The sequence below is a fragment of the Strongylocentrotus purpuratus genome, unplaced genomic scaffold, assembly GCF_000002235.5.
Source record: "Strongylocentrotus purpuratus isolate Spur 01 unplaced genomic scaffold, Spur_5.0 spur5_scaffold_16, whole genome shotgun sequence".
Classification (NCBI taxonomy): Eukaryota; Metazoa; Echinodermata; class Echinoidea; order Camarodonta; family Strongylocentrotidae; genus Strongylocentrotus; species Strongylocentrotus purpuratus.
Genome location: NW_022145601.1, coordinates 21,369,084 through 21,396,434, shown reverse-complemented (window position 1 = coordinate 21,396,434; position 27,351 = coordinate 21,369,084). Strand labels below are relative to the sequence as shown.

Sequence of the window (27,351 nt, the reverse complement as noted above, 5' to 3'; positions counted from 1 at the left end):
GGTCGAGCGACTTCCAAAGTGGGGGGGCACCAACAAAAAAGGGCACTTTCTGAAGAAAAAAGGGCACCTACAGTGGGAAATCTCAAAGCGAAAATATACAATTTTTTTGACATTGGTACATACCCCTGCATTGTGATTACATTATCAGGGATGATTTCAATATTTGTTTCTCTTCATACATCATACAAGATATCGCTTAAGCATCATACTTTACAGTTGGGTGGGATGTCTGAATATGCATTTACGAGCTAGCGAAGCGAGCGAGAAAATTTTTAAAGATCTGCGAGGTCGCAGTGCGAAAAATTACATCTTATAAAGAGGAAAAAAAACCAATCGTGATGGGGTTATAAGCACATTCTCATAACGGAAGACTGAAAAGACCTTTGATAACTTACATAATTATATCATCTTTAAATGTGAGCCAGCGCAGCGAGCGAACTTTGGGGGAAATTGCTCTTAGTCGCTTTAAATAAGGGGCATGTTTAATGATTTCATGAAAAGGGGACAATTATCGAAAGGGATAAGACACTCATTAGAACAGAAAAGGAGCACGTGTCAAAGTACAAAGGATAATTATAAGAGGTGAACATGAGGCATTTTTTTCACCTGAAAAGAGGCACTCACCTGATGAAAAAGAGGCGTTTACGAAAATGGGAAATAGGCATTTGTTGACGGAAAAAGGGCACCCATCAGATTTTGATAGGGGCACTTATAAGAGGTGAAAAGAGGCACTGACCAGATATGAAAAGGGGCACTTATGAAAATGTAAAAGGGGCACTTATAATAAAGGAAAATGTGCATTTGTTGAATGAAAAGGGGGCACCGTTCAAATTTAAAAAAGGGCCGTTATGAGAAGGGGAGGGAGCTTTTCTTTTTAATGGGTGCACTTATCATAAGGAAAAGGGGCACTTATTAGAAAGGGAAAGCGGTAGTTATGAGAAGGGGAAGGAGCTCTCTCTTTTTAATGGGGGCACTTATCATAAGGAAAAGGGGCACTTATTAGAAAGGGAAAGCGGTAGTTATGAGAAGGGGAAGGAGCTCTCTCTTTTTAATGGTGGCACTTATCATAAGGAAAAGGGGCACTTATTAGAAAATAAAAGGGGCACATGTTAAAATTAAAGGTGTGCTCATCCGAGTTTAAAAAAGGGGTAGTTATTAAAAGGAGAAGGGGCACTTCTTACAAAGGAAAAAAGGGGCAGTTGTCAAAGTAAAGGAGCACCTCTCAGTTTTGAATAGGGCAATTATCAGAGGTGAAGGGGGCACTTATCAAAAGTGAAAAGGGGCACTTCTCGTACCTGAAAAGAGGCACTTACTAGAGATTAAAAAGGGCACTTATTAAAGATAATTTCAAGATTTATGAGAATGGAAAATGGACACTTATTGCAAAGGAAAATGGGAACGTGTCGAAGGAAAAGGGGCACGTGTCAAAAATAAAAGGGCACTCGTCAGAGGTGAAAAGGGGGGAAGGGGCACTGTTATTTAGTAATAGGGGCACTTGTCAAAGTAAAAGGGGCACTTTTCCTATGTAAAAAGGGGCACTTTTGGGGTATCTGAAAAAGTGGGGGGGCACTGTGCCCCCCCTGCCCCCCCGGGAGAACCGCCTCTGCTAATATCTGCATTTTCGTAGATAATTCCTATTGTATAATGAATTATATATGAAAATGCAGGTAGCAAATGATAGTCGTGTATTCACGAAACAAATATTCACAAAACAAATATATTGACCAGTATTACGGTGGGCCTAACGCAATGTAAATGTAATCAATGTTTAGTGTAAGTTCACCCCATCTTGTTTTGTGCTCCTCTCACGTCGTATAATTATACAAAATTGTGTTATAGGCCTACTTTATAGGCATACTTGTTTATTGTTAGATGAACATTACAGGATGGATAGAATGAACGCATGCCGCTGGCTTGACAATAAAAGAATTATGTTCAAAAGTACTGACTTGTTCATCTCATTCAGAAGATGAGAATACCGCATTACAAATCAATCACAATATGGTTACCAGGTAATATCCTCAAGATAACCTTAAAGGAAACCAAAACCTTCATACTAAGTTACTTTTATTGTAAAGTTTAAGATATTTGAAAAATATCAGTGAAAATTTGAACAAAATCGGGCAAGGAACAAGGAAGTAAGAGCTTTTTGAAATGACTAGTCACTAGAGGGCGGTATTCAATTTGATGACATCATCTGTGGACAACTCTCCATGCCTTTTGTACATCAAATTTCAAGTTTTTCCTTCTTTCTTGTGATTGAGATAATGTACTCCCCCGAAAGCAAGATATATAATGCAAAATGATACTCTAATTCACATGTTATGAAGTCGGATCAAGAACACAAATAAATACGAAGAAAACAAAAAAAATGGTGAAATTTTATGTACAAAAGGCATGGAGAGTTGTTCACAGATGATGTCATCAAATTGAATACCGCCCTCTAGTGACTAGTCATTTCAAAAAGCTCTTACTTCCTTATTCCTTGCCCGATTTTGTTCAAATTTTCACTGATTTTATTCAAATCTTTTAAACTTTACAATAAAATTAACTTAGTATGAAGGTTTTGGTTTCCTTTAAATTAAAGACCTTTACACTTGGCTATGACACACTTATTTCATGACGGTAGCTGAGCAAATATGAACTTACAATGTTGTCATATGAATACACGCATGTGTAATCAAATAAAATTACACATACATCACTCAAAAGCAGTCATGCTTTTAATGGTGCATGATTTGGGAATTTGAAACTGAATTAAGCCATCTTTCAGATCGAGGTATACCGTATAGAGAAGGAAGAATATGAGAGAAGAACGACATTCCAAAACGTCGTGACAACAAGGTTGCGTTTATCGACCAAATTTTTGGCTAGAATCAGGTTTCTCAAACGTCTTTCAAGCAACGCAAAGCCTTTTTTTTGCGTCTTTAGATATGGGCATATCTAAAGATGCAAAAAGGTGTGTTTTGAATGTGACATACAGCCAGAATCACGTTTCTGAGAGACCGATAAACGCAAAGCTGTTTTGAACCTCATATACAAATAGGAATTCCCAGGCTAGTCTGCTTCCCGGGTCAAACGGCGCTCAGAGCAGCTGCGAAGAGACAAGGCCTTTATTGTGAATCGTGAAGAGACGATGAACGCGACATCCCGCAAAGTGGGGTTCGATAGTGGGGTATGATAGTGGGGTACGATATGTTATCTAGTGGCATGCCATGCCCCGATAAACGCGCCCCAAGATGAACAAGAAAGGGGAGGGCAACCCTAGTCTGCAGGCACAGACCCTAATTTGACACTTAATCAAAAAAAATCATTGTGCCTTGAGAGAAGTCTAGCCCAGCTAGGAAGGAAAGAGGATGGAAAGAGAAAGAATCCTAAAAATAGTCATTTATGACATGAAATTGTACATATGTATATATATAAATAATTAATAAAATAGTGTGTGGCAAAAATAGTCAACTGTGACTGATTGCCAAACAAAAACAAATCAAGAAGAAGAAGAAGGTTGTGTCAGGAGCAGCTACAGTACATGGCATATGGTAGTCTTATAGTGCAGACTCACTTTTACGACTGACCAGGGTTTGTGCTTGCAGACTAGGGCAACCCTTCGAGACAATCTTGCACATGTATGCAGGCTCGGCTCGACTTTCACATTTTTTCTACCACGTCCATGGTATTAAGGTTGTATCGCGTTATAATTCTTGCACATCAAAATTATGTTCGATAAAAAAACAAATGATCCATGGAAATAGCAAAAATTTCTAACGGATTTCCATAGAAGAAAAAGTTATTGGAGTCTCATTTCCTCCGATGGTAGACTAGTTGATTTAGTGTAATGACTCGATGTAAACATCGCTCTTCGTCTTCCACTGTATTCTTCGCCCCGATAATCATGAACCTTTATTCACATGCGGGGAATACTATTTTGACTCGAGGGTAGCGGCCTTGCATTCTGGTTTTCTCAATCTGCATTCAGTTTATTCATTTACTATTGCCAATGGAGCAATACATGCCAACATTTGACATTGGCGTTAACGGTGAGTGTTTTGTCTTGCGTGTATTCAAGCAAATGCGTTTAGGAGAATGATAAAGAAAAGAGTTAGACTACTTGAGTCTTTACTTCTAATCTAAGTTGATTTTGGTATAACGTGTACCTGTATGAAGGGGTGACCAAAGTTCGCGCAGATTTTAGAACAAATTAGAAAATGTGATATTCGATCCATGTTTTCTCATATTCTACACAAATTTATTTATTTTAATTACTACCAAATGGACGGCAAAGTATTTTACTACCAATTGGTTCAACTACAACATTTATCGTCGAAGGATTTCGGAGATATCGCGATCTAAAAATTCGATGTCCGATCGTGCATGCGCGCTGCATCTAAAAAAAGTCATAAAAACAACGAGACCTAAGTTCACGCACGGGGGTTTACAGCTGATTTATACAAAAATACGATCCATCAAAAATAAGGTAATTTCATAATTTGCAAGGCAAAATATCATACAACCAGACGGTACCACTTATTACTTACAATTTTGAGGATATCTGCTCTCAAAATGAAGATTTCCAGACCCTTATCGGTAAGTTGGTAATTTTTCGGAACGGACGCAAATAACTGCAAAATGTGCCGATCTTTTGTCAATATTTTCACAATTTCGCACCCAATTCCAAAGAAAATTTCGTTTCTGGGTAATTTTATGATCCTCTTTCCATTGGTGATATCAGATTTTCGAAATCTTACCGATTTTTTGAGAAAGCGAACTTTGGTCACGCGCGAACTTTGGTCACACAGCCATACGTTATAGCTTATTCAAACATATATGCCAACCAAGTGCCAAGTACCGTAGGCCCACTACTGGTTACTTAGACCGAATTTTCCGTCTCTTTCGTTCGTTAGCCTCTTATTGGGGTAGGGTCGGCCGGCTCTCTCTTTAGAGACGGAAGCCGTTTATACACATGTCCTTGCTAACGCCACGGCCAGTCCTGGTCGTAGCGTTTTGCCCCCCAAATCCCCCAAAATGTCATTTTACCTCGAGCATGTTATATTGTAAATTAGGCCTAGGCTATAATAAATCAGTTCCACTTACCAACTTGACTGAAATAATCAGTTTAATAGTCCCTTTTTAGGAAATTATGGGTCAAAATCGAAATCCATTTTGAAAATCTTTTTCAACATGGATTCCGATTTTGACCCATAATTTCCTAAAAAGGGACTATTAAACTGATTATTTCAGTCAAGTTGGTAAGTGGAACTGATTTATTATAGCCTAGGCCTAATTTACAATATAACATGCTCGAGGTAAAATGACATTTTGGGGGATTTTGGGGGCAAAACGCTACGACCAGGACTGGCCGTGGCGTTAGCAAGGACATGTGTATAAACGGCTTCCGTCTCTAAAGAGAGAGCCGGCCGACCCTACCCCAATAAGAGGCTAACGAACGAAAGAGACGGAAAATTCGGTCTACTGGTTACTGTACTAGCTGGGGGCTTCGTGAATCGTGGTGGTAAAGAGTAAGGCTTCTCTAATTCTGTACCTAATGTTTGTTTGATTTTTTTGTTTTGTTGTTGTTGATTATGTTGTAAAGATTTGCTGTAAACGAAAGTCTCTTTTTTCTGGTGCTTTATCGTTCTTTCATGCTTAGTGAGTTGATTTGTTTTGATGTTGATTGTCTTCAGGAAGGGGAGGGGTATGTGGGAGGGGGGGGGGGGGGGTAGTATGGATGCACCCATTGATCATGGTATGGTATGGTATTTACTTCATTCTTCACAAAAAACATATACAATACATACAGAGTATTAAAACAAAAATTAAAAAGATTTTTAAATATAATACCTCCACCTACAGAAGAGAAGGGGGTGCCGGAGCCATATTATATACGTTTTGTTTTTATGTAAATGTATCGCCATAGAAAGACAATCTGATTGGATTGTGGGATATACATTTATGTAGGTCCAAGGCCACAGGGGTCAATCTCTGAAATTACAGGTAGACCTAATTATCCTCGTTATCGCGATATCTCGAGAACTACTTGAGTATATGAACTTCAAACCTGATGACGGTATACATGTATATATACTAACATAGGAAGACAATCTGACCAGATTTTGGGGTATGTAGGTCAAAGGTCAAATGTAAAAGATCATAGGGGTCAATCTAGTTACAGGTATTAAACTTGTTATCACAATATCTCAAGAACTACCTGAGGCTGAGGTATATGTTCTTCAAACTTGGTGACAATATGTATCAGCATAGGAAGACAATCTGATTAGGTTTTTGGAGTAAGTACAAAATGAAGGCAAAGGTCATACAGGTGAAGTATTAGACTTTATATCGTGGTATCTGAAGCACAACTAGAGATTAAGTTTCAAACGTGAGTATAGTCTGTATCACCATATAAAGACAACCTGATTAGATTTTAGGGGTAAGTATTAAAGGCCAAATCCACTCCAAAAGTGAATTGCATTTAATAGATGCAGAAAAACAAGAGAAACAGAGCAAACAAAATTTGAGTAAAATCAGATAACTAATAAGGAGGTACATAAGGCCAGGGTATTTATGCTACATTATTGTAGAGCGCTTAGAGACTTCTGATAAAATTGTCAGGTGCTATATATAAGCAAATATAATTATTATTATTTTAATATAAATACTTTATAAAACTTCACATTTTTCATGATTTAACTGAAACAAATTACTCCATGCAGCATCCACATGAAAACATAACTTGGATGCTGGTGTGAGGAAATATGATTCTTTTTAGGGTGAAAATCAGAAATTCATATTAACAATATAAATAAAACAATTAGTGGATAGTGAGGCAATGACCTCATAAACTCATCTTCCTCAACAACATTCTGGGAGACTTCAACGCAGATACTGTTACCAGTAACCAGACCAAAAAGACAGGTTCTATCTTAAAGGACTTCATGCATCCACGAGCCTCACAGCCGCACATTGTGATGAGAATGACCATACCTACATGTACTGTACAGATGATGGAAGACATAAATCCAGCATTGTTGGCTTTCTGGTGCCAACTAATGAGCTTCCCTTGTACTCTAATACCAAGATAACTGGGAATGAAATGACTAACACCTCAGATCATCTTTTGGTCATCACAAGTCGTCTAATTCAACCCAAGGATGCAAGACGAACTGACCTCAGTGACAACCTGCAGAGCACTCCCCTGCACAGGATGAAAATCAAATGGCACACTATAGAGCGCAAAATGGTACAGGAGAAATATACCACTCCCATGGAAAGAATAGCACTGCTCATCTTTCAAAACAACAACTCAATTCTTCTTGATGACACCTCGATTGACAGACTATTGCAAGAATTCATCTTGACAATGCAGATGACCTCACTAGCACTCCCGCACACAGTTCTCTCCAAGAAGAAAAAGGGCAAACCTGAATGGACACCACAAGTTCAAGCAGCTTACGACGCTGCCCAGAATGCCAGAAAAACCTGGCTGAAGGAAAGTAGTGCTAAGACAGGAAGAAGATATAATGATCACTTGAGAGAGAAGAAGTCGTTCAGGAGCTGCCTGAGACAAGCAAATGCCATCCAACGACGTAATCTTCAAAAGCAAGTTGAAGAGGCCTCGCGCTCGGACCAAACACTCTTCTACCATCTGATAAAGAAGAGCAAAGTAACAAGCAGCAAAACGTAACTACCTCCATTGAATATGATGGCCACATACTTGGATAGCACAAGTATTTCACAGACCTGGCATATAATCCCTCCCACCTCCTTTCATCTGAGGAAAGCAAGGACTGTGCAGATATGCCTGCTGAGAGTACCCAATGTGCCCCCATGAAAGACCCTTCAACATCCCAGTACCATCACATTTCACATCTGAAGTATCCTGAGCTCCAGGCTGCCATTGATTCACTCAAACCAGGCAAAACCCAGCGGCCCTGACAATATCAGCTCAGAACACATCAAACATCTCGGCATAATCGCACAAAGACTCCTCCTCTTCCTGAATGCAATCCTACAAAGTGGTCACTGCCCAAATTCACTGAAGACAGGAATCATTCTGCCCTTCCTCAAAGGCAAAGGAAAAAGTACTCAGGATCCTCGCAACTACAGTGGCACAACTAACTCCAACACTCACAAAGCTGCTCGAAACCTGCATCAGGCCTCGCCTCGAGGCGCAGCTGTCCATCAAAGACATCCCCGACCAACTACAGTTCGGCTTCTGCAAAGGCTTCTCATGCCAACTGACTGCGTTGTGCCTTCAACTCACAATCGAGATCACAGGAGCTTCAAAGAGACCCCTGTACATTTGCTTCCTGGATGCAGAGAAAGCATTTGATAAAGTTTGGCACCTTGCCTTACTCCATAAGCTAAGGAATTCCGAAGCTGATCAGGACATCCAGCACATCATACGCAACCTGTATAATGGAATGGTAAGTCAAGTCCTCTGGGATGGAAGGGTCACACGAACCATCCAAATCCAACAGGGTGTTCGTCAAGGTGGAGTCCTTTCTCCCACGCTATATACTCTGTTCGTCGATAGTCTGATCAAGAAGCTCAGAGACAGTCAGCTAGGATGCATAATTACATGTAATGGCTGCTACTCCGGTGTCATTGTGCTTGCAGACGATGTCGCCTTGATCAGCAACACACCATCACAGCTGCAAGAGATTATCACGGCAACCCAAGCTTACACAAGAGAGTGGCGCTACAAAATCAATCCCGCCAAGAGTGCAGTTGTGGTGATGAATGCTCGTAAGTCGGACAGCCAACAGGAATGGACAATGGGTGACCTCACTATTTCCTGTAAAGACTCTCGCGTTCATCTTGGGATCACACAGTCATCATCTCAGACTGATCTGACTGATTGCATCATCTCAAAGGGTCTTAATGCCTTTTACGCCCTCTGCGGTGCAGGGGCCCATACGCTAGGTCTTGTTGCTCTCCTCTCAGTACGCCTTTGGAACATCTACTGCATCCCCAGGATGCTCTACGGAACATCTATCTTACACCTCAATAAGTCGACGTTATCCAAACTAAACCGTGCACAGACCCATCAATTCAAGCGTATCCTAGGCGTTCCTGTGGATGAGACTGTTTCCCTCCTAACAGGCCTCATACCAATCAGCCAACGAATTGGCCAAGAAAAGCTACTGCTGCTTGGTCAACTACTGGACCTCGACTCCACCAGATTCGAACGGTGAACCTTTCTTCTTGCCCTCAGCATCGGTACTCCCTCAGTAAAAAGCCTGAAAGGTATCATGGCTATGTACAAGCTTCCAACCATTGAGGACCTTATTACAAATCCCATTCCCTACGTCTTCTGGAAGCGCAGAGTTAAGAACTCAATCTCTGCTGCAGTCGAGGAAGCTACACAGGAAGGAGCTGCCTCCAAGTCGTCCCTCGCATTGTGGCATGGAAAATCCATCAATCCAAGGAACCTCTACCCCAAAGACCCACCATCAACAATAATCAGACAGGCACTGACCATAAGAGCACAGCTCCTCACATCAACCTACATTGTACCTCACCCGAACCTTTCTCTCCAAGATTAAGAAAGCAACCAACACAAAGTGTCCTCTATGTAATCTTGAGGAGGATACCGTAGTTCACGCTGTGGCCGCCTGCTCGACTACTGTGAACCTACTGGAAGACCTTATCGACAGAGCCAGTAGACTCCTGTATAATGCCCTCGACTCTGCACCAAATACACCATTGCTCAACAGCCAGGACCCTTCCCATCAGACTTGCGCTATTCTCTTGCCATATGATCCATCCCTTCCCTACACTGTGAATGATTCTATTTTAAAGATGACGCTTCACTATCTTTACTAAATTCATGCCCATCGCCTGCACTCCATACCTTCCAACTAAGGATTTTATAACATATTTACAGTAGCCTACTACTTCGAATGCGATAAACTCACTGATCTCCGAAAAGCGGAGGGACAACAACAACAGAGAGAGTTGCCAATTTTATTTGTCTTGTGATTTTCATAGTTTTTCTGATTGGCTTTGTCTAATTTTTCTGCTTCTATTGAAAGTAAATTATTTTTGGAGTGGACTTGCCCTTTAAAGATACTATGTCCCTTTGCAGCCAACATCAAATTCTATAGAACTTTGCAGGAATTATGAATATGTCATGTATGTCCTATCCTATCTGTGAAATTTAAACGTTAGCAGTGTCCTAATATTCGAATTATGCAAGGAAACCCATTTACTTGCTAGACTTCACTGTCAGACACGTTTGAGTGATGACTAGCTTGTTTTCTTCTTTGGTAAACATAAAATGAGCTGTAAAGGGTACATGAGCATTTGTCTACATCAATAACCCACTTCTTATAATGGCCTAAATTGAACTGATTGAATCTTTGTGCAGCATAAAATGTAGGACCATTAGGTACAATGGTCTGAAAATCAGACTATTACTTACTGGCTCTATAGCTCTTAAGTCGATTTGACAACTAATAGTCGTTGTTTTCCCACTTAAAGACATTTTCAAGCCCCCTTTTTATATGGAAGTTCTAACATTTAGGGTATAAACATTTCAAGAGGAGAGAATTCAGTCAGATTGCTATGTTTGCTATTTCACATCATTTAAGTTCAGTGGTACATGTACATGTATGGGTATTTCCCAGTATTTCCTTACTATTGTGCCAGTCAAGCCACACAATTTTTATTGTATGTTGATTTAGAACATTTCAAATCAACTGTATGATGTGGTTTTAACCCATGTATATGTACATACACCTGTAGATGTATGTACTGTTGGGAGATTGACAGCTCATGGGTAGCCAACTGGAGACGGTGGAGTAGCATATCTTGAATTAGGATCTTTAAGATATAAATATAATATCCAAACAAAACAAAATTTAACATGATAGAATTCAGTCAGATTGCTATGTTTGTTCTTTCACATTATTCAAGTTCAGTGGTACATGTATGGGTATTTCCCTGGAAATCGCCAACCCTCCTGGGCTCCAACCAAAATTTGTAGGAATCACCTGCAGAAAAGGGTGGATATGCCCCCACGCAGACTTGGGGGCAGCATCCCTCAAAGTCCCCCTATGGCAATAATTATACATTTGTGAACATTATATAAAAAAGAATCATGTTGATATAGGAAGCATTCCTCAGGAAGAGGGATATCAAATAAAATGATATGCTACTGACACCTTCAGTGGGAGGGGGCTTGGGAAATGTACCCCCACCCCAAACAAAGGATGCCCTCTGGTTTACATTTTTAACTTCTTCCCCCGAAAAAACGCATGGCCAGATTTTCACCAAACTTAATAGGAATCATCCTTAGGCAAGGGAGTTTTTAGTTCTTCAAATGTGGTACATACCTCCAAGGGGGCTTGGGGGGTAGCCTGGAATATATATATATGCACCCTGCAAACAGGAATGCGATCACAGTAAACTTTAAAATATGTGCATGCACGAATCTTGAAAACTGTTTAAAAAATTGTAGAAATTGTTCCATTTGAATCTTCAAAATGCTGGGTTACCCTCATTTTTTATTTCATAAAATTCATATTTTGATAGATCAAGAAGTGTAGATATGATGATTTCATACCAAATGTTGGTATGGATTCTGGCTAAACAGTGTAGGAATAATTTCCATCTGAAGAAGACCTAACTTTATACATGCCTCTGCTGGGTACTTAGGAACAGCACCCTCAAATTGCCCTACTGTTTCAACAAATGCTATGTTCCTGGTGCAAAATGGGATGAAAGTTAGTTCCCTTATTGTGAGGCCCCTACTGGGAGTAACACCCCTCCCCCATCCCCCCAGAAAATACCCCTCTGGTTTACGTTTTTGACTTTGTCTGAAAAAAAATTGCATGGCCAGATTTTCACCAAACTTGGTAGGAATCATCATGAGGCAAGGGAGTTTTTAGTTCTTCAAATGTGGTACATACCTCCAAGGGGGCTTGGGGGGTAGCCTGGAATATATATATGCACCCTGCAAACAGGAATGCGATCACAGTAAACTTTAAAATATGTGCATGCACGAATCTTGAAAACTGTTTAAAAAATTGTAGAAATTGTTCCATTTGAATCTTCAAAATGCTGGGTTACCCTCATTTTTTATTTCATAAAATTCATATTTTGATAGATCAAGAAGTGTAGATATGATGATTTCATACCAAATGTTGGCATGGATTCTGGCTAAACAGTGTAGGAATAATTTTCATCTGAAGAAGACCTAACTTTATACATGCCTCTGCTGGGTACTTGGGAACAGCACCCTCAAATTGCCCTACTGTTTCAACAAATGCTATGTTCCTGGTGCAAAATGGGATGAAAGTTAGTTCCCTTATTGTGAGGCCCCTACTGGGAGTAACACCCCTCCCCCATCCCCCCAGAAAATACCCCTCTGGTTTACGTTTTTGACTTTGTCTGAAAAAAAAATTGCATGGCCAGATTTTCACCAAACTTGGTAGGAATCATCATCAGGCAAGGGAGTTTTTAGTTCTTCAAATGTGGTACATACCTCCAAGGGGGCTTGGGGGGTAGCCTGGAATATGTATATGCACCCTGCAAACAGGAATGCGATCACAGTAAACTTTAAAATATGTGCATGCGCGAATCTTGAAAACTGTTAAAAAAATTGTAGAAATTGTTCCATTTGAATCTTCAAAATGCCGGGTTACCCTCATTTTTTATTTCATAAAATTCATATTTTGATAGATCAAGAAGTGTAGATATGATGATTTCATACCAAATGTTGGCATGGATTCTGGCTAAACAGTGTAGGAATAATTTTCATCTGAAGAAGACCTAACTTTATACATGCCTCTGCTGGGTACTTGGGAACAGCACCCTCAAATTGCCCTACTGTTTCAACAAATGCTATGTTCCTGGTGCAAAATGGGATGAAAGTTAGTTCCCTTATTGTGAGGCCCCTACTGGGAGTAACACCCCTCCCCCATCCCCCAGAAAATACCCCTCTGGTTTACGTTTTTGACTTTGTCTGAAAAAAAATTGCATGGCCAGATTTTCACCAAACTTGGTAGGAATCATCATCAGGCAAGGGAGATCTAAAGTTGTTCAAAAGGGGTACGTACCTCCAAGGAGGCTTGGGGTAGCCTTGAATATATATGCACCATGCAGACAGGAATGCAATCACAACAAACTTTTAAATATGTGCAGACGCAAATCGTGAAAACTGTCAAATAAATTGTAGAAATTGTTCCATTTGATCTTTGATTGTATTTGATGTATCTCCCAAAGTTCCTCAGTGGCAGTAATTCCACATTTATTTCTTCTTCTTGAAAGCCTATGGCTGGATATTTCTAACCAAAATTAGTAGGAATCACTTACAGGAAAGGGAGATCTAAAGTTGTTAAAATGGGGTATATTACCTCCAGGGGGCTTGGGGCCGCCTTCAACATCCACCAATCCAAATAGCAATGCGAGCATGGCAAAATTAACAACAACTACTACTACTACTACAACTACTAACTAGTTGCTCCTATTTACGACAACTACTTCTCATACTAAAACTTACCAGGTACATGTAGTTTTAAAAATGAAACAATGTGGGCAATTCAGATCAACTACTGTTTCTTTCTTGTCATTTAATTGCGCTTTCACTTGACCATTGTCCATAAATGTGTTACTGTATAAGTGTGGACATTACCAATGGTATGTTTCATTACTTAATGTAGGCTCACCTACCATTATTTTCTTCCAGATCGTGGCTTGTTCTTCTGACTGACTCAATCGATTTGCCAAGATGCCTGTAGCACTAAGTGAGTGGAGGGTCCGAATCGGAACATTCGTTCATTGGATTAGGGAGTATGAGGTTCAGGAGAGGAGAGAAAGATTGCTTAAAGAAAGGATTCGAAGACTGAAGGTTCTTTGCGAGAGACTTGAAGCAAAAAGGGGTGATTCTGGAGAGGAGTCTGAAGATGACAAAAGCAGACAAGATGGCCCTGATCCCAAGGGATGTCCTCATAAAACTGTGAACATTCGGTCATCAGGAAATTCATCAGTTATCAAGGATTTACTAACTTCATGTGATCAGTGCATACAAGATTTATTAACAGCAAGTGATTCTCATATCAAGGAGATACTCACTCCTTCTGGTAGTAGCATCAAAGAACTCATTACCCCAAATGACTGTAGCATCAGAAGTCTAAACTCATTGAATGGTCCGACTATCAAAGATATAATCACACCAAATGATTCTGGTATCAAAGAGCTAACTTCGACAAATGATTCTAGAATCAAAAATCTGGTCAAGGCAAATGACGATTCTAGAATTCAAGATCTAGTCAAGGCAAATGATGATTCAAGAATCCAAGATTTACTTACAACAAATTATTCTAGTACATGTATCAGGGATCCAATTACACCAAGATATTGTAGTATAAAAGATTTAACTTCATTAAATGCTTCCAGTATCAAAGATCTCATCACACCTAATGATTCTAGCATCATAGATCTAATCACGTCGGAATATTCTAAGGTCAAGGAACTAATCACATCAAATGATTCAAAAATCAATAGTCTACTAAGTCCAAATAAGACCAACATTAAACGGCTAATACAGCCGGACGATGACTATATTGAAGAGCAGCTTGCACGTACATGTACATCAGATGATGAAAGCATAGAGCATGATACCCAAGTTGGTGATTCTGAAGAACAGCATATGTCTGATATTTCAATTTCACCGCGTCATAGTCTGTCAGACGCTTCCGTGATGGAGCTACTCACATCCTCCAATTCGTCCACGAAAGACCTTCGGACTCCAACAGATGATTTGAATGCTTATCTCATCATAAAGACTTCTAACATCAAAGACCATGAAACCCAATCAGATGGCTCTGTGAAAGAGCTACCATCACCTGGTTCAGGAACCACAGTATGCCAAACCTTTGCACCATGTGATGATCTCCTGGTGGAGCTCCTAAAACCAACTGTGTATGCAAGCAAAGATCTTCCTTCAATTGACCTTTGTTGCCATGAACCTGACAGACAAAATGAGCCATTTTCTGAAGAGAGTCACAAACTACCTCATTTCGTGGGCAAAGATCAACATCCTCAACCTGATACTTTCACCAAGGAAGCAACTGATGATGAAGTCTTCAAGGAGCATCAGACATCATCGGGGAGCTGCAAGGAGTCACAGACTGAAACCAGTATTCCCATGGCAGTCGAACGCAGTCCGATGGTGGTTCCGTTCATCTCAAGAAAATACTGCATCAGCGACAGATATGGAGAGGTGGGTACAAGTACTATTTCAATCATCCCTTTATATTAACCCATAGTTTACTGGATCTAGATGGTTCCTATATTAAAGCCATAGGTAATTATACAAATGTCAGTAGTCAGTGGGTTAAGTAATTATAAAATTGCAAATATTGTGAAGGACAAAATATGTAAGCAAGAAGTAGAGGAGCATGAAGTTTTTTTTTCCTCTTATCCTCAAGCGAGGTTTTTATTTCCATAATAGTAATAACTCAATGATTGAGTGAAACATAACATAGGCTAAAAATTAAAGTATATTCAACAATTCTTCCAGCTTAGTATTATTTTCTTTGCTAACACATTCATATCTTAAAAATAATCTTAGCAACGACTTGAATTAAAAAAAAAAAGTATGTGGGTAGTAAACAGAACCATTAACAATCTTCTTAACGTAACATTTATAAATTGCATATTGCGCATAATTTAAAATAATATTCAGAAGTGAATATTTCTTGTTCCCAATATCCATACCTACAACTATTATCTTCTGGTCTATTTGTTTGTATTTCTTTTTGGAATAGATTAACTATCAAATTACATATTATTTTCCAAAACAAAGTCACATCCTTGCAATATAACATAAAATGAAAAGTTGAGTCACCTTGTCCACAAGAGTTGCATAAATTATTATTAACAATTTGCCATTTATATAAGTTTTCTTTTGAGGCAATAAACCTATGAATCATCTTGAAATTAAATTGTTTAACTTTATTATTACGAATTTGCTTTAATTTAAATAAAAATACATCCTTCCAAACAAAGTCATTATCCAAATCTAAAAAGAAATTCCAAAAGTAAATGATATTTGGTTCTCTTGACTTTTTACGTATTAACAAACGATAGTAATCTTTCACTTTCATAACAAAAACATTCACTTTATCCCCTGTTTCTATTTCAATAATATTCGAAATATCACATTCTTGTTCAAATTCATAGCTTAATCTATCCAACCAACACTGTGGAAATGCTTTCTTTAATTTTGTAAATTTAAAATCAAATAAGAGCTGTTGTGCTTTCACTTTTATATTGTGTGACGTACGGGACGCTGCGTGCCGTACGTCACGCAGCACATTAATTACATTAAAAATTAATCAAAGAATTGGTCAGAACTAAAACTTTCCACAAATGAACTAGCCCATAATAGCCACAGACTCATACCAAAAGATAGCCATATAAATAATTTCATCTGTTGTTATTTCTTGTTTAAAGTCTCTGAATGTCCCGTACGTCACAATCCAAATAGCTTGGACCTGCCCTGCTACATTGTTCTGATATGATTCAATGTCTCTCAAAACAATATACATTTCAAGGAACTTTGTCTGGAAATTGGAAACCTGCGATATTTGATAGAAAAACATAAGTGAATATTTCTTGTTCCCAATATTCAGGATTTTAATAATTATTTTCCTTTAAAAAATAATCTTAATATCTTATCAAATGCAATATGGTCATGCAATAGAAATGGACACAGTATTTGTGTTCATATTTTTTTGCTTTTTTATACAGTATGCATCTGGTATATTATTAGGTTCTGGGTCGAAGGATATTGGGTCAAACCACAACATATGGAATGACTGTCTCAAAAGGGTTAAAGACCATTGTCTTGATGAATGAAATGGAAGAATTGTACAGAAATAAATAAATATATTCTCATAATTAGGCCAAAAAAAAAAAAGCATTTCCTCATTAGATAATGTGCTGGTGGAGTGAAATATGTATGCTCAATCATCAATTATTTCACTGTCTTTTCTCTCTTTTTGTTATAGAAACAGATGGGAGAATCCGCATCATCTTGTCATGGACCGTCCTTGAAGTCAAAGACAGATTTGATCTCTGGACAGATTCCTCCTCTCTCCGAACTGCTCCTCTTGAAATCTGGTGATGTAGAGCTCAACCCAGGCCCTCGTGAAGCGTAAGTCTCTTATATTTCTTCAGCTCAATTGACATATGAAAGTTCACTTTCAACAATAGACACATCCACTTTTTATCAAAATTGACTATTTTTGCATTATGAATGTACTATTCTTTTTAGTCGACCGCATACAGTCAAAAAGTTGAATTTTATACGAAAATATACATTGTATGTAAACACTTCTAGCCTGTTTCTAGCATGTTGAGTACCCTAACATGCTACATCCACTTCAGTTTGGTTCCAGAACTTGATTCATCCATAAAACAATGGCCTGCTCTGGGAACTGACCAATTCTCAAATGTTTAAATGTAGTCGAGTAGTTACAGGAAAATAATGATAATGCAATATAGGAGTATTTAAACAAATTGTATTTCTTGGAACTTAGTTTTATGGATGTAGCATGTTTTGGAACATGAGGCGTAATCTATCGTTAGTATTTCAGGGAGTAGATTAAAAAAGGAGGCTAAAACATGAACGTAAGGAGATAATATCGGCCTTTTCTAAATAATAATTGAAATTGTATATGATATACTTCATATCATTTGTTTCTTCCTTAAATTCTTTTTTGTTCTGTTGTTAAATATTTCTAGATATTCAACCAGACCAATAGCCAAAGACATTGAATATTAAATCCATGGACCCTACCAAAAACTAACCAAAATGATATCTATTGCATTGAAGTGAAAATGAGGCATAGACTTTGGTATCTCACTGCACCAAAATGATTTACATAAATATATATTATAAGACAACAATTTAAATCAAACTGTCACTCCATTCAGATGCAATTGATTTTATGAATATGAGCTCCTTTTTAGAGTACTGAAGTGTGATGTCATATACTGGCCAAGTTGTCAAGGTTCCTGGTTCCAAACAATTTTGTACTCAACAATGGTGTGGTGATCACACCAGCCCCAAACACTGAATTTGCCCTGCTCCAGCCCCTGAATGATGTTGCGGTGAAGCTCACGCACATTCTCTGTTGTTTACAACCAGTAACTGGGACGATGAGCGAATGTGACGTTAGCACTTTGGTACTTTTTATTTGATGTGTGATTATGAGTTCATTAATTTTCTTCTGACAAAAGAAATGTTACACGATATAATAATATTCAAATAATCTTTTTTTGCTCAGTAGGAAGATTGAGCTATCCTTTCTTTCTCATCAATTTTGCTGTTAGGGCTGGGTGGAGCTTGGACTTGGAGAGAGAGTTGCTGTTATTGGTAGAAGACGTTTCGCCGCAACACTACTATCAATTGTGCCATGCTCTAGATGTCTCCCATGCACGAAGTAAAATGATTTTAACACATAACCTCTTAGATGTGTCCAAATCACTGCTTGAAGTCATCTGCACCTGGGGAATCAAGCAGAGGGATGGCACTAATTACAAGAGACTTCTAGCTGAAAAACTCAAGAGTGTACATTTAGGTGCATTGGGAACAAAACTAGTAGAAGGCGAGTTCGCTGTGCAATTTATGTATATATAATTATTTATTTGTATATGTGTAGACCTACGTGACACGGGGGGGGGGGGTCGGATCACTCCTAGTCAATAGTCAATTTTAGTCAGATCCATGTATTTCAACAAGAATATTACAATTTTGATTTAGACAAGACATATATTTACACAATATTCTAGTGTAATTAGTAACAATCATTTTCATTTTTATCTAAAGTAGATATTTTTTTAAAGTAAATAATTTGGCAACATTTTCTTTCATATTTTTATTTGTAAAAAATCTCCACTGTCATTTAGCTATTATGACTAATTGGAGATACTAGAGCTTTTTCTTATCTTCTCCTCATTGTTGAATTTCGGCTTCATAAGCTGCAAACATCACTGTTTCATAGGGTCAGCCAAGCAGCGGGTAACCTTTTACAAAAATCTCTCCACGATTTATAAGGTTTATCAAGAATCTGATCATTTTACTTTTAATTTACCTCCCGATAGTTAGTTTAATAACTTTAAAAAATGCAGTTACTTTTTGCAGATTGGAACTCGTGTTTGTAGGGGCGGGGGTGGGGATAAGGGCATTTGCCCCCTGAAATATGGTAATGTTTTGTCATAAAAGGTTACTGGATAGAAATGAAAAGCATAACTTTTAATCTAACAATTAAACAAAAAAGCAGTAACGTAACTGCCTAAACATTTTGTGGGGCAAAAAAGCGAGAATGTTTGGGGGAAATGACTGTATAAACACTGTTACACAGGCTTCAATCAGTATAAAGGTGGAACCATGGGAGCGGCAAAATTTACTCGTCTGACACATTTGTTTGAGGCCTGCCACGTTTAAGTAGTATTATAAAAAAAAAATTAAAAAAAGTCTCCCAAAATTGGGTTAAAGCCCGGCCCCCCACTTCGTGAACTGAGGGATACCATGTGTGTTACCAAAATGTCCGGTAAAGGGGTACTTTTCACGCACCAAGGTCCGGCTCGTAGTACACTAAAATTCGGCCCGTATTGACTTTACACACCGGACTAAGGGGGTGTTTTCAAAAGTAGGGAACATGCATATGCGTACCCTAAATAACACTGAGTGGGGGGGGGGGGCGGTGTTAAAACAGGTGGGCCTACTCCCTCTTTGTCAAATTCAAACTTCTGAGCTGTTCTTTTTTATTTTAACTTTAATCATAATTTGCTGTAAATATTGATCAACATGACAATGTTGAAAAACATATTTATTTTAAAGAGCATTCAATTTAGATACAGTTGTCTCACTATTTTGACTTATAGGTGGATACTCGACACAAGACACCCCAACGATGTGTGAGTATAACATGATGATCAAGTCCTGCAAACAGTTACAGGGTGAAATGCTGTTATATTTTGGAAACAGTATGGAACTCAGAGAACTAATGGCAGCAATTATACTGGAATAAATTCAGATGTCAAGTCGAATATTAAAGGGCCAACAGTGAGGCCACCATTTCCCCAATCACCAAAGCATACATGTGTATTACTATCTATGTTGACAATTAACGTATCTAATGTTTCAACATTTCTTAATGAAGTTGAGATTGTTCACAAACCTTTTTAAAAATTGATTTAAAAACTACTTGGGGGAAGGTGTGAATAGCTTGATATCTAGGCCTACAGTTAGGATAGAGACATGGTTGACAAGCTTAATATGTCTCAAGTCATAATATGTTGAGTGTATTCATGTGTGCGTGTGCATACGTGTCATTCATAGGTGTCGCAATATGTCCACAACTGTAGAGATGAAATATAGGGGCTACAGAAATTAAGGAACTCTCGTTATGATGTTTTATGTCATGATATTCTTTCTTGTTTTGACTGTTTTATTGGATCAACCTTTAACCATACCTGTTTTTTCTTTGCATTATGCAGCTTCAGTTGCAGATGAGGTGCACCGTGTAAACAAGCTGACACAAGAAGAGGATATTAGGTGCGGTAATGATTTCAGGGCATTCCATCGCACGATGATGTGTAAAATCAAGACTGGTCCACTTGACTTTAATTCCTTAAAGGAGTTTGAAAAAAAATACAAAAAATGTAGTAACAAGATTCGATTAAGGGAGGCTAAGCATAAACGTAAGGTGATCATCTGCCTATTTTAAATGATCGTTGAAACTTTATATGATGTACGTCATATTATGTGTTTCTTCCTTAAATTCGTTTTTGTTCTGTTGTTCGATAATTCTAGATATTCAACTAGGCCAATAGCCAAATCCATCAAATATTAAAGCCATGGACCCTTCCACAAACTAACCAAAATGATATATGTTGCATTGAAGTGAAAATGAGGCATAGACTTTAATATCTCACCGTACCAAAATTATTTACATAAATATATACATGTATTATAAGACAATAATTTAAAGCAAACTGTCAATCCGTTTAGAGGCACTTGATGTATTAAATATGACATCCTTTATAGAGTACCGAAGTGTGATATCATATACTGGCCAAGTCGCCATGGCTGCTGGTTCCAAACAATTTTGGACTAAGCAATGGTGTGGTGATCACACCAGCCCGAAACACTAAATTTGCCCTGCTGAAGCTCATTGCTTGAATGATTTTGTGGTGAACCTCACGCACATTTTCTGTTGTTTACAACCAGTAACTGAGACGATGAGCGAATATGACGTTAGCACTTCGGTACTTTATTTGATGTGTGATTATAAGTTCATTAATTTTCTTCTGACAAAAGAAATGGTACACGATGCAATCATAGGCATATAGCACCAATTAATCTTATTTTGCTCAGTATGAAGATTGAGCTATCTTTTCTTTCTCATCAATTTTGCTGTTAGGGCTGGGTGGAGCTTGGACTTAGAGAGAGAGTTGCTGTTATTGGTAAAAGACGTTTCGCCGCAACACTACTATCACTTGTGCAATGCTCTAGATTTCTCTTATGCACAAAGTAAAGTGATTTTTGAAAACAACTTGTTAGATTTGTCCAAATCACTGTTGGAAGTCATCTGCAGCTGGGGAGTCAAGCAGAGGGATGGCACTAATTACAAGAGACTTCTAGCTGAAAAACTCAAGAGTGTACATTTAGATGCAGTGGGAACGAAACTAGTAGAAGGCGAGTTCGCTGATCAATTTATTGATATATAATTATTTATTTTTTATACCAGGGGGGGGGGGGGGTCGGGTCACTCGTAGTCAATAGTCAATTTTAGTCAGATCCATGTATTTCAACAAGAATATGACCTGCTCCGAGTCCTAATTTGCATGTGGACACGGGGGGGGGGGGGGGGGGGGCTAATGATGGGCATTCCCCTTCTCTCCAACTCTTCTTAATGTACGTACATGTTAATATTACAATTTTGATTTTGACAAGACATATATTTACACAATATTCTAGTGTAATTAGTAACACTCGTTTTCAATGAATTTATCTATAGTACATATTTAAAAAATAAGTAAATAATTTGGCAACATTTTCTTTCATACTTTTATTTGTAAAAAATCTCCACTGTCATTTAGCTATTATGCCTAACTGGAGATACTAGAGCTTTTTCTTATCTTCTCCTCATTGTTGAATTTGGGCTTCATAAGCTGCAAACATCACTGTTTCATAGGGTTAACCAAGCAGCGGGTAACCTTATACGAAAATCTCTCCACGATGTATAACGTTTATCAAGAATCTGATCATTTTATTTTTAATTTACCTCGCGATTGTTAGTTTAATAAATTAAAAAATTAAGTTACTTTTTCCAGATTGGAAATCGTGTTTGTAGGGGCGGGGGTGGGGATGGGGGCATTTGTCCCCTGAAATATGGTAATGTTTTGTCATAAAAGGTTACTGGATAGAAATGAAAAGCATAACTTTTAATCTAACAATTAAACAAAAAAGCAGTAACGTAACTGCCTAAACATTTTGTAGGGCGAAAAAGCGAGAATGTTTGGGGGAAAATGACTGTATAAACACTGTTACACAGGCTTCAATCAGTATAAAGGTGGAACCGTGGGAGCGGCACAATTTACTCGTCTGACACATTTGTTTGAGGCCTGCCACGTTTAAGTAGTATTAACAACAAATCATTTGTCCCCCCCCCCCCCAAATTGGGTTAAAACCCCGGCCCCCCCACTCCGTGAACGGAGGGATACCATGTGTTTTACCAAAATGTCCGGTAAAGGGGTACTTTTCACGCACCGAAGTCCGGCTCGTAGTACACAAAAATCCGGCCCGTATTGACTTTACACACCGGACTTAGGGGGGTGTTTTCGAAAGTAGGGTATATGCGTACCCTAAATAACACTGAGTGGGGGGGGGGGGGGGGGGGTTAAAACAGGTGGGCCTACTCCCTCTTTGTCAAATTAAAACTTCTGAGCTGTTCATTTGTATTTATAATTTGAGCATATTTCCTGTAAATATTGATCAACCAGACAATGTTGAATTACATATTTATTTTAAAGCGCATCAATTTATATACAGTTATCTCATTTTAACTTATAGGTGGATACTCGACACAAGAAACCCCAACTCAGTGTGAGTATACATGATCAAGTCCCGCAATAGTTGCACTGTGAAATATGCTGTTATATTTTGGAAGCAGTATGAAACCATCAAATCTAATGATAGCAATTATACTTGAATAGATTTAGACGTCAAGTCGAATATTAACCCTAATGAGGGCGGGGTTTTTGAGATCTTTCTCGTACCGGGGGGGGGGGGGTGCAATATGGCCCCCCTAAAATTTGCATGCATGCCAAGTGAAGTGTATAGATGATGGTATTCAATTTTGTGAAAAATTTATGGTAGTTTATGCAAATAAGGTCATAGAAATCCACATTTCTACCCATAAATCATATATTCTTTATTTTAAGCATTCTTGTTCACTACATGTATTTGTTAGACCATTTGGAAAAAAAAAAGTTTGGAATAGCCAGGTTGTTCCTTATGTTATCTCTTCTTTTGATAATTTCTTATGTATTGCAGTGTTTTTTAAACTTTTTTAACACCTGAATATAAACCAAGACCACATAACCAATGTTTTATCTCTTCTTAGGGAAAAATGATATTTCCATATGTTTTGTACACGAATCACGAAAATGAGCGATATTCAGCTGACATGCAAAGACAAAAAGTCACATGACTTTGTAACCGTACGTCCGATTTTCAAAAAAATTGTTTTTGAAAGATGTGCAAGACACGAAAAAAAAGGTCAGTAAGCGGCAGGGCGTCATCCGTATGCGTTCTCAAACAATCAGAAAATTCATGGAGGGGAGGGGGGGGGGGGGGCCATAATGCCCCCCCCCCGGCCTCATTAGCGTTAAAGGGCCTGGAGTGAGGCCAACATTTCCCAAAACATCAAAGCATACATGCGTATTCTTAAAACCCTACGTTGACAATTACAAGTAACATATCTAACATTTCAAAATTTGTTCATGAAATCGAGATTGTTGAAAAACCTGTTTAAAAACTGGTTGAAATACTTGTGGAAAGGTGTGAATAGCTGGATAACTATAGTTAGGATAGAGACATGGTTGAAAATGCAAATTTGTCTCTGGTCATAATATGTTGAGTTTATGCATGTGTGCGTGTGCATATGCGTCATTCATAGGTCCGTTAGGGTTTGATTTTTAGTTCATTCCTTCAAATTCCACCCATCCCACCTATAATGTTCATTTGTACAAACAACTGGAACAGCCTGTCATAGCGATACAGGCTTAATTCTTCTATCGGGGATGACCATTATCCTTTTTTTAACTGTCCTATGGTTTTAATTTGTGACCAAATGCAAATAGCGAGTGCTTACTTGTAGTCGTTTTATTTTAGTGGCAGCTTCAGCTTCCTTATGAACACAAGGCTAATAATATTAAGAAATTTCTATGGAAATATACCACTTTACTTCCTCAATATGAGATGGCTCCAATATCGGCAATTTTGAAATATCCCGGGCTGCAGCCCTCGCCCACTCTTTTTTTGCAGAAGGAATACCGGTAATGATTAAATATCAATTACTCCAGTCACACAGGAATGTTAATACCCTTTCTAATGATACATGTACCAAGAATCAGTTTCACAAATAAAAATTATTTGTAATTATAAAGATGAGTTTCCTTTTAATCCTCTACGTTTCAGTTACATTTTTGTTTACCATTGTTTACCATTGTTTCATGCTATAATTTTGGAAAGATCCTTTCTGAAATTTGGTATTCTCTCAAAAAACTTCTGTAGCTGCATGATGCAGTTTTACAATTACAAAGTTACATACCGGTATTCATGATGATTATGGTAATTGTGGAAATAAACAAGCATTTGTATGTCATTAGAGATCTACTGAGGTTTTCCTGTTGGTCCAATTTATTATATCATCTCAAATAGAATTTAGAATTCTCTCACTGACAAGTTAAGAACTCCTTTGATGTTCTCGATCGTAGTTACTTTCATTTTGCTAGCAGCCGATCTAGCGTTCTTTTGGCAAAAGCTTGCCTGTTACCTTCCCACCGCGAACCTTTCGAGTCCTGGTAATTTTGCGGGCAGCGGATCTGCAGCTGGCGCAGTAGTGCAGCTAACTTCCCACCACAGACCGTTCATGTTCCGCAGACAGTGTTGCGGAAGGTTTGTGTGCGAGTAGCGAGTAGTTAGTAGTGATACATACAGTATTAGTCTAAACAGAACACTGTGACACACTCAAATGGTTAGAATCACAGAGAATAAAACAATAGTTAAACACAGAGATGCAGCATTGCAATAAAACCAATACCGGTAGTTTAAAGAGTTCATGTAACACAGAAACAGCCTAAAATACAGTCAATTTCTGAGACCTGTAACAACAATTTCCAGTGTCTTTCGTGTTGATCTTGTTAAGATTAAGAAGTTATTAAAACTGATCGTATTCGCATTATGAAATTAACATTGTATGTTTGAGCTTATGTAACTTGTCTTTATCTGTTTTTGGAAAATTGCCCCTGGTTATTTAGAAATGGAATCTGGTCGCTTTTCATAAGGACCGCTATTCATAATACAAAATCGGGGTCGTTATTCATAAGAGTCATTATTCATAATACGAGAAAAGGGTCGCTATTCATAATACGAGTAGAGGGTCGCTATTCATAATGCAGAATGAGGGTCGCTATTCATAATACAAGAAGAGGGTCATTATTCATAAGGGTCGTTATTCATAAGGATCGTTATTCATAAGGATCGCTATTCATAATCGAAGAAGAGAATCGCTATTCATAATATAAGAAGAGGGTCGCTATTCATAATACAAAATAGGGGTCGTTATTCATAGAAGTTCCTTTTCATAAAACAAGAAGAGGGTCGCTATTTATAATACGAGCAGAGGGTCATTTTTCATAAAGGTCATTATTCATAAGGACCGTTATTCTTAATTGAAGAAGAGGGTCGCTATTCATAATACGAGAAAAGGGTTGCTATTCATGATACAAGAAAAGGGTTGCTATTCATAACACGGAAAGAGGGTTGCTGTTTATGAAAATTAAAAAATCAAACATAATGATAATAAGAAAGGGAAATATCAGATGGGGGATGACACATGGCCCCAAATATTTGTTGAAAACATTTATTGAAAACATACTTTTTTACCCATCACCCCGGCCCCATCCTCCCCCCCCCCAAATCAGTTCGACCCTGCTGCACCATTCCGTCCACCCTCCCCATAGTATTTCCCTTGGTACAAGTACCGACAATTTTCGTCAGAGCAGTTCATACTGACTCTATGGTCCCTTTAATATCATTAGATCTTCATAACTGCTCTTGAGCATTAAAAGCCCCCCCCCCCCAACTGAGAGTCAAAATTATGAAAATTTACTTTGGTGACAAGATGAGATATTAAATGTCTGACATCTAAATGTCCGAATTGTCATCACAGGCAACAGGGGGGGGGGGATCTCATATGTAATGATGTGTTTGTTCTGTAATTATCTATCCTGTTTCATGACAATTTACGTCAGCCTTATACTCCCAGTTTGTTTCGTTCCCTTATTGTAATTTCTTATTTTGGTTTGGCTATGTAAAGCAATTGATTCTTTATATTTTGTGTGTGAACCGGTATGCATGTACACGTATACATGGATTTGGATAATTTTCTGTATGTTTGCTTTGAATTTTCATTATATCCTGCCCCCTTGCTGCTACGAGGACTAGATATCCCACCCCCCAAAATAAAAACAAAAATATTTTTATTTTGTTGAACGAGACCATATCAGATCTCCTCACCCATCACCACCACCCCCACCCCCAACAAAACAGACGGTAAACGTTTGGTTCACATTTGGATCGCATTTTCTCTTTGTACGCTACATGACGCGAAAACCTCCACGGTTCGAAAGTGTTCAAGCTCCCTATCCCCCCCCCCCCTCCCCCCAAAAACAAAAAAAAATTAATATTTTTTAAGTGACCCCCTTCGCACCCCTCTCTGGGCAGTAAGTAGGCTTATGGTCCGGTCCAACTCACTTTGTTTTTAGTTTTAGGAAAATTCCAGGAATCAAGATTGTGGATAAATGAAGTTGGTTAATTAATATGATTACTAGTATATCTGGTATAATAATTCCTGGAAAAACGAAATCTTGAAACTCTTCATTGGCTAAAATTTAAGAGCTTCTGGGGGGCTGGTCCTTGACTTCTGGCACTGGATATGACTAAGCTATATAATTTTTAGGTAAAAGCTACTTTCCACAAAAACATTATACTTGTATAAACAATTTCTAGTTTCTAAAATAACATGGGCCTGCTTGTTCTACTTA

General features: G+C 38.3%; 1 protein-coding gene across 1 annotated transcript; it reads left to right on the top strand.

Annotated features, from left to right (window-relative positions):
* Window positions 1–3,907: 3,907 nt before the first annotated feature.
* Window positions 3,908–18,652, top strand: LOC105441727. Its single transcript, XM_030987471.1, has 4 exons — window positions 3,908–4,037; window positions 13,691–15,226; window positions 17,019–17,164; window positions 18,346–18,652. Exons 2-4 carry the CDS (start codon window positions 13,733–13,735, stop codon window positions 18,650–18,652), a joined length of 1,947 nt encoding a protein of 648 aa, XP_030843331.1. The 5' UTR covers window positions 3,908–4,037; window positions 13,691–13,732.
* The last annotated feature ends 8,699 nt before the right edge of the window (window positions 18,653–27,351 follow it).

Bases quoted from the DNA above. Each gene is read 5' to 3' on its own strand.
- LOC105441727 (XM_030987471.1), top strand. From the start codon at position 13,733: ATGCCTGTAGCACTAAGTGAGTGGAGGGTCCGAATCGGAACATTCGTT. The intron at 15,227-17,018 runs GTGGGTACAAGT...TTTTTGTTATAG, and splicing joins TCAGCGACAGATATGGAGAG to AAACAGATGGGAGAATCCGC. The intron at 17,165-18,345 runs GTAAGTCTCTTA...TTTTGCTGTTAG, and splicing joins AACCCAGGCCCTCGTGAAGC to GGCTGGGTGGAGCTTGGACT.